Source organism: Sinocyclocheilus grahami, unplaced genomic scaffold, assembly GCF_001515645.1.
Source record: "Sinocyclocheilus grahami isolate Dianchi unplaced genomic scaffold, SAMN03320097.WGS_v1.1 scaffold167.1, whole genome shotgun sequence".
Taxonomy (NCBI): Eukaryota; Metazoa; Chordata; class Actinopteri; order Cypriniformes; family Cyprinidae; genus Sinocyclocheilus; species Sinocyclocheilus grahami.
In genome coordinates, this window is record NW_015505346.1 from 1,507,425 (window position 1) to 1,515,474 (window position 8,050).

General features: G+C 35.3%; 1 protein-coding gene and 1 non-coding gene across 2 annotated transcripts in view; both read right to left on the bottom strand.

The window, feature by feature from the left end:
• The window catches only part of LOC107593232 (cleavage stimulation factor subunit 2 tau variant-like), a 15,884-nt gene extending 11,797 nt beyond the window's left edge, over nucleotides 1–4,087 (bottom strand). Inside the window, exons 1-5 of the mRNA XM_016282863.1 lie at nucleotides 3,917–4,087; nucleotides 3,504–3,582; nucleotides 3,049–3,218; nucleotides 2,791–2,927; nucleotides 934–1,056 (exon numbers count right to left, since the gene is read on the bottom strand). Of these exons, the coding sequence (XP_016138349.1) occupies nucleotides 934–1,056; nucleotides 2,791–2,927; nucleotides 3,049–3,218; nucleotides 3,504–3,582; nucleotides 3,917–3,989 (582 nt within the window). The 5' untranslated portion in view covers nucleotides 3,990–4,087. The remainder of the gene's footprint in view (nucleotides 1–933; nucleotides 1,057–2,790; nucleotides 2,928–3,048; nucleotides 3,219–3,503; nucleotides 3,583–3,916) is intronic.
• Nucleotides 4,088–7,340: 3,253 nt separating this feature from the next.
• On the bottom strand, nucleotides 7,341–7,413 carry trnav-uac (transfer RNA valine (anticodon UAC)). Its single transcript has one exon. It is a non-coding gene; the product is annotated as a tRNA-Val (tRNA).
• Between the last annotated feature and the right edge of the window lie 637 nt (nucleotides 7,414–8,050).

Consider the following 8,050-nt stretch of genomic DNA (forward strand, 5'->3'; position numbering starts at 1 on the left):
GTTTTGTAAGCTAGTTTGTCATTGTATCTTACTGATTTATTGTTGTTGTGATTTTAATTAAGAATAACAATGAATGCATCTTTTGTTTTAATCTTAAAAATTAAAGGTGTGTAGATGTATGCAAGCAAAACAGTGACAACAAGATCGCAAATTCGAAGCAAATTCGAAGCCCGCGGCTTAACACAGCAAAAAAGAAAGAAACTCCCATTCACAAAATTTAAATCACAAATAATACTACTGATGATAAAGAACGGGCTGAATGTTAACCACTTTTGTTTCCATATAACTATAAACTATGATAAAAGTTCATCAGCAGCATGCATAGAATAATCCCATGTTGTAGAGCAAAAAAAAATAAATAAATATTGCAACCAAATCATGTGCTCGTGCGACCAGCTGAGAAAGTTAGTTGCAAAAGAGCGACCAGTGGGAAGAATGAGTCTGGAGCCCTGTATAGGCTATACAGTGCATGAGAAGCAAACTGGTGCTGTTCTGTTTCTTTTGGTGTATGACTCCCCCTTGTCTCGTATAAAAAAGCACAATAATCGGTTAGATCAAATAATCGCGATTAGACGGTTATTTAATTATCGCGACAACTGTTTTCAACATTGATAATAATAAGAAATGTTTCTTAAGCAGCAAATCAGCATATTAGAATGAATGATGGATCGTGACACTGAAGAATGTAATAATGATGCTGAAAATTCACATTAATAAATTACATCTTAAATATTCAAACAGAAAAAGTTTCTAAATTGTAATAATATTTCACAACATTACTGTTTTACTGTATTTTTGATCAAATAAATGCAGGCTTGGTAAGAATACTAGACTACTTTCAAAAACAGTTGTGTATTAAAACAAACAAGTACTACTATTTAATGCATCTCATGATACAAGTGTTCAGGAAAGGATAAAAGCTGTAATACTGACCATTGGCTGAGGCTGAGAGACAGGCACATTGGGCTGAGGGAGGGGCTGGTTAGGTACTGGTACCGCTCCAGGCTGAGGACTTGGGTTTATGAGCTGAACCACAGCCGGACGGTGGAGCATTTTCTATGAGAATAACAGATGATTTTTCTCTTGATCTTTATATGGCTTAAAGGGGTCATATGATGCTGCTAAAAAGAACATTATTTTGTGTATTTGGTGTAATGAAATGTGTTTATGCGGTTTAAGGTAAAAAAAAAGCATAAACTGCCCAAAAATAGAAATTCTGTCATCATTTACTCTCCCTCATGTCATTTCACATCTGTATTACTTTTGTTTATCTTCTAAATAAAGATTTTTTTTTTACCAAAATCAGAGAGATTTCTGTGGCTCCATTGAAAGCCCACAACTTTCAAAAGTTAATAAAAACATCAAATTAATCCATTTGAATCTAAGCAGTTAGATCCAAGTCTTCTGAATTAAAAACATGGCTTTTTTAATGAAAATATGTAATTTAAGGTTTTATGCACATATAACCCTTGATCTACACAGATACAAAAGGTTTGTCTTCTACAAACTTTTTTGCAACTTTAAAGTTTTGAAAGAATGGACTGTCAATAGAGGAATAGGACATTTTCCCAATTTCATAAAAAAATATATGCATTTCAAAAATGAACAAAAGTCTTACGAATCTGAAACAAGGTGAGGATAGGTAAATTATGATTTTTAATTTTTTTTTTGTGAACTAATCCTTTAAAGGGGTCATATGATGCGATTTCAAGTTTTCCTTTCTCTTTGGAGTGTTACAAGCTGTTCGTGAATAGATAAGATCCCTAAAGTTGCAAAGACTAATGTCTCAAATCCAAAGAGATATTCTTTATAAAAGTTAAGACTGGCCCACGCCCTCCTAAAACGGCTCGTTCTAACACGCCCCCACGTCTACGTCACTGTGTGGGAAGATTTGCATAACGCCGCCCAAATGTTCACGCAAAGAAAGAAGTCGTAACTTTACTGTTCCTGCCACTGCCATGTTGTGAAGCCGCTGTGTGTTTTGTTGCGAAAGCGAAAATACTTAGTTTGGTCTTCCAAAAGAGGACACGACTAGAAATCAGTGGTTAAGTTGTATTTACAACACTGTTCCGGAACAGTTCAACCCAAATATTCAGATATGCGCAGCACATTTTATGGAGGACTGTTTCCTGATCCTGGTAGAGTAGACTACAATGCTGGCTGTTCTGACTCACAGACTGCAAGTACGTTTTCATATTTAAAGAATTTGCCACTGATTCAAACGCGAGTTTTGGGCAGTGTAGAGTAGCCCTTGTTTGTCATTTCTCCGATCACAAATGCAGACATGGTTTTATGTTTAAGCGGCGCGATGCATGTAATTGCACTCATGCGACCTCTGAGCCTCATTAAACGTCTGAAAATACACATACAAGCCACTTGTGTGTTCTTCTATGCCATCTCAGTAGCACAAATTTATTTCTTAAATACTGATTTCATTTGATTGGTAACTTATCCTTATTCTACTTGTTTTAATTAGAAATTTTAAAAAGCTCATAAATATATATTTTTGATTTTGACAAAAGATGACATACTTTTAGTAAAGTTAGAAAAATGCCATTACAAAGGTAAAAACAAAATCCCCTATAAATCACTTTAAGGAGTCAACTATCACCTCGTAATGGGAAGGTTAATTTTTTTTATCAGAATTTTTGATTACTGATTAGAAGGTGCTCCTAAATTTTTGACCGTGCACAAGCGCTCCTAAAAAGAAAAGTATCCGTAAAGCCCTGTTAGACCCTCTTGATCTGAAACTTCAGTCTTAAATTTAACAGGCCACTTTCCTATACTCACCTTCATCTGTTTCATTAGCTCAAACATCTGCTCGGGAGGCAGACTGGCTACTGCCCTGCTAATGGACTCTGGGGCTTCTTCTGGTGTGCAGCTGCCTCCATAAGGGGACTCAATAATTGGAGCTCCAGTCCCCAAACCTGTGGAAAAAAGCATGCAGGTCAAACAAATTGGCCATTTCTAGTACGATAGATTTAAAAATCTAATTCAAACAGCCTTGTAATATTTAATAGAATATTACACTTTAAAACGCAAACTTACTTTTGAGCTCCTCTTTATTTTTCTCACTAGCAGCGTTATCAACGCGGAGGGCCCTGCCACTAAACTCTCTGCCATTCAGGTTGCGCATGGCACTGAGCGCCGTCTCCTGATCCTGGTACTCACAAAAGCCATATCCCTTTGGCTTACCTGTTTCTCTGTCATACACCAACCTGCAAGAAGTTTTTTTTTTGATAAGCACTAGGTTTCCTCTAAAGCAGGGGTGCCCAAACTCGGTCCTGGAGGGCCGGTGTCCTGAAGAGTTTAGTGCCAACCCCAATTAAACACACCTGAACCAACTAATCAAGCTCTTACTAGGCATACTAGAAACTTGAAGGCAGGTGTGTTGAGGCAAGCTGGAGCTAAACTCTGCAGGACACCAGCCCTCCAGGACCGAGTTTGGGCACCCCTGCTCTAAAGTGACCAAAGCATGCTGTTTCAAGCATTATTGTGCATACCTAAAACTGACGACAAGTCCAACCTCTGAGAAGATGTCTTTCAACTGCTCCTCCGTGGCCTCATATGGGATGTTTCCCACTATTACCAAAATACAAACAATAAGGCAAATAAGGAACCATGTTGCAAACTGGTTTACTGTAGCAGCATCTGTTTTGAAGCTCAACACGTTGTTTTATTGGTGATATGCTACTTTTGACCACTTACACCACTGCATCAGTCCATCCATATCTGCAGTAGTTTTTCACCTATTGGTTGTGTAAACGTGAGCATGTATGTAAATAAATATCTACTGAAAATAAGGTGTTTCATAATCTTATTCCAGAGTTTTAGTTATCACTAACTTTAGGTGAGTGAGGTTTAGCTTAGCAGCTAATGAAGCTTATGAATAGTAACCCAATATCTTCATACATACCGAAAACTGAGCGTAACGAGCGGTCCACGGCCGGGTCTCTGGCAGCTGCCGCAGCAGCTGCTGAATTCGCCATATATTCAATGATAAAAACCACAGCTAACACGATAAATGACCAGCACAGACAGATGAGAAGCCAGAGACCGTGTAGTAAAAATAAAGATGGCGCTACACGACCGGTGCGTTGATATTTCAAAATAAGAGTCCGAAGACGCCCTTTATCCCGCATTTAAACTGCTAAAGTATCTCGCTGTCAGAAATATTTTATCATTATTCAGTGCACAACAACATTATATAGCATCATAAACAACGTACAAGAGAAAATAAACCAAAAAAAGGAGAATTAAAAATGCATAGTGAGTAAAAATAAAAATGCAATATAATAATATAATAATAATATAATTAATAAAATAATAATATGATTAGACATATAAATAATTCAAATAAAATACTAAGCTCACAATGTTTTTTTATTAATATAATATATCATATTTTCAATGTACTGCCTGGTTGGCCTTTAGCCAAGATTCATATTAATTCAATAATCCACAATTTTTCTTCTTCCTTAGAATAATATGTGAAGTCAAGAAATAGCCTACATTTTCCCACTATATGCAGGTCCTGAATGTTCTATTTAATACGTCAGTGGTGTAAAATTTAATTTTATGTTTACGTTAATGCAATGTTAAATTTTTAAGGAATGAAAGCAAATAGAGCAGTTTTCTTGTTGCCACATGTTCTCCGGATGCAGAATTGCTGTAAACACCCTTCATAACCAAGAACTTTTAAAGAAAACAAGAGTAAATATCTCTGAAGAGTGAGAATCACTACTCAGTGTGGCAGTACACATGTTTTATATCCACTGACAATTGTTTTGACAACAAATTTAAAAATGTTCACAGTGGGAGCTCAGTAGGGGGCCCGACCTAAACATCAACCTAAATATCTCAGAGAAATGTTTCTCAACCCTGTCGCCCTTAGCTCGCTCACTAGGGGGCTGCATGGCACTATTTTCTTTTCTTTTCTGTTGTCTGTAAAGCTTCTTTAGAACAGCATGTATTACTAAATCTCTATACAAATAAAATACAAATTTAAACATGAATTATAATTACAAATTAAAATGTACTTTAAGTAAAGTTCAGGATTTTTCTCTATGCAGATTAAGAAATATTTTTCACATGTTGCACTATATCTTGATTTGTGTCTTTTTTTTAAACTGCTTTAGATTAAATGATTTTAACATATTATTTTAAATAATTTAAAAGGAATACATCACTCAAAAATAAAAATAATTTACCTATCCAAATGTTTTATGAATCCTCAATGGTCTTTTTTTATTGGACAGTATTCAAAACACACAGATTTTCAATTCAAAGCCATTGTTCAAAGCTATTGTATGACTTCAGAAGACTTGAGTCAGACTCTTTTTATAATACTTTCATGGTACTTCTGTGCCCTTCTTGCAGTCTAAAGCCTCTGGTCCCTATTCACTTTCACTATATTGAAATAACAGCATGAGCATTTCTCAAAAAACAAATCTTGTATTTTGTTTCACAAAAGTAATGTGGAAAATGGGTTTGGAACAAAATTTCAGTTTATTATTTTATGTGTGAACTTTTCCTTGCAAACATCTAATGAGTTTTGGCATCACCGGTTACTGCAGTAGTGAGTCTATCTGACACTGATTAAGAACTTTCTTTTATAAAGTATTGTTTGTGAAAAAAAAAGAATCTCACTACATGCATTTAGTGTTGCGACCACATGGATTTTGACTTGTTCTTGCAATATACTGTAAATTGATCTGAGTAACATCATACTGTCTTGTCAGTCTTTTGTTTTGTCAGTTTACTTAGTACTAGCACAGCAGGACCAATATATATTTTTTGTTAAGATATTTTATCTTATTACAGATATATTCATCACGAACATGTTAATTGTGTTGTTTGTTATTTACTAGCACTGTAAATCATGTAATATGTTCCTTCAGAACCTTGGACAGCTCCAATCCTGATATTAAAACAAGAAATTGCAAAGACATGATAAGCTATATTTATCAGTTTTCTGTAAATCTGTTTAGTTAGGACAATTTAATCCCCTTTCTTGTCTATAAACCACAAATGAAAAGCAGAAAATTCTTCATTGTTCAGCAATTATTTTGCTCATCATTATGGAGAGTGGAAATTTGATACTATAAACAAATTTATCACAACATCGCAGTAATGCTTACAAATGTGGATTAGAGCAACATCTTTCCAAAAGTGATATAGATTATTTTAAATAGTGTTCTAGGTTATTTTATTGGGATAAAAGAGGTCTGGAACTAAACATATACAGAATATTATTTATACTTATTAATACTTAATTTATTAAATGTATTAGTACTTAATAATACTTATTTATCACAACAATTGCCAGAAATGTTTTTGTTAGTTGCCATTTGATTTGTGTGGAAACTGTCATGGTACATATAGAAAGCTTCATATTTAGCCTATAAATTAATGCACATTCTAGCATACTAGGATGTCATATGAACAAACCCAATTTCGGTTCTAAAAATATTGAATATCAGTTTCATGTTCATGTTATGCCATTACTAAAACTGGTCAAAGGAAATTGTATTAAGAAATGAATTAAATGTAAGAGAATGTGCATAAAAGATGCACCACCATTGCATTTTCTTTTTTTGTTGTTCAGCGCCAGTTATAATTTTATAGAGATCTTCAGCTGATAACATATTTTAGAGGTGTTACTGGGAATCCAAAAGATAAAGGGTAGGCTACATATTTGTACCTTATTTACCCCTAAATAGTACATATTAGTACATTAAAGGTACACAATAGTACTGTAAAGTACATATTAGTAGTTAAAAACCTTTTGTCTCTGCTCTGTTGAAAGTTTTGGATACTTTTATCCAAACAAGTGCATTAAATGTATAGCCTAGTTTGTGCTTTCCCTGGTTATCAACATGATCTTGGCATTGCAGCACCATGTAACCGATAAGTAGGCTACTTATCTTATGATGAAGTCTGCTAAAGTCTACTTTAATTGGAGACTGAATTAGTTGGAACAGCAGTCAAGCAGAAATGCGTGATGCTGGGTCCGCATTAACAGCAGGGGTCGCACAAACACTTTATTTGACTTCACGCTAGCATGTTGCTTGTCACCGTCATTAACCAAACGATTTTATTTACAGTTTAGCTAATGACGTTGCAATTTGCCTCATTTTTCTACCAAATTATACAAATATGATTTATTTATAGCACGCAGAGTTCCTTTTTCATATAGCTATCTGCGTAGAATTAGCGTCATAGACAAAACGCGATACATGGCCAATTGAAAGCAGTTCACCAGGAAACGCTACGATCCTTCAGGTGCCACGACGTCGTTGAATGTACCTAATCTCTTCAACTGTGACACGAAAAACGCTTGGTTCTACTGGGGCTCGAACCCAGGACCTTCTGCGTGTAAAGCAGACGTGATAACCACTACACTATGGAACCGCTTGTTACGTGTAAACGACACGACCAAACAACACCATGATACACCGACCGCCAAATTGGTCGGTCTCATTACCGCTAATGAATTAAGCTACCACCTCGAATTTAACAAAGCATACGAGTCTTTGTTTGGACGTGTTGTTGAGGTTGGCTCTGTTTTCTTGCATCTCAGTTCAGACCTTCAGCGCGGGGTCAGAGCGCCATGCGTTCTGTGGGAACCAAAGTCATCCTGAGTCTGACCGAAGTAGAAGACAACTTTGTTGTATAAATTGCATTAACTTGTAAATGTTTCTTCCTTTACTTAATGATATTTTTATTTGTAACGTACAAATGCTCAATCCACCATTTAAATAACCATAAAATAGATTTAAAGGGCATTATGTGAAATTAAATAAATAAAACACACTTTGTTAGGCCTGGTTGCTGATCTATCTATCTATCTATCTATCTATCTATCTATCTATCTATCTATCTATCTATCTATATCAGGATTAACCAGTATAAGTGAAAGCATCAGTTGACATCAAACCTCAGATATTTTCAGAAGACTTTTTCAATGACATTGTGGGGTCAATATGCAAACAGCTCAATATATTCTCTTCATTACATTGCTTTGGGCAAAATGGATGCATAAAGGTTG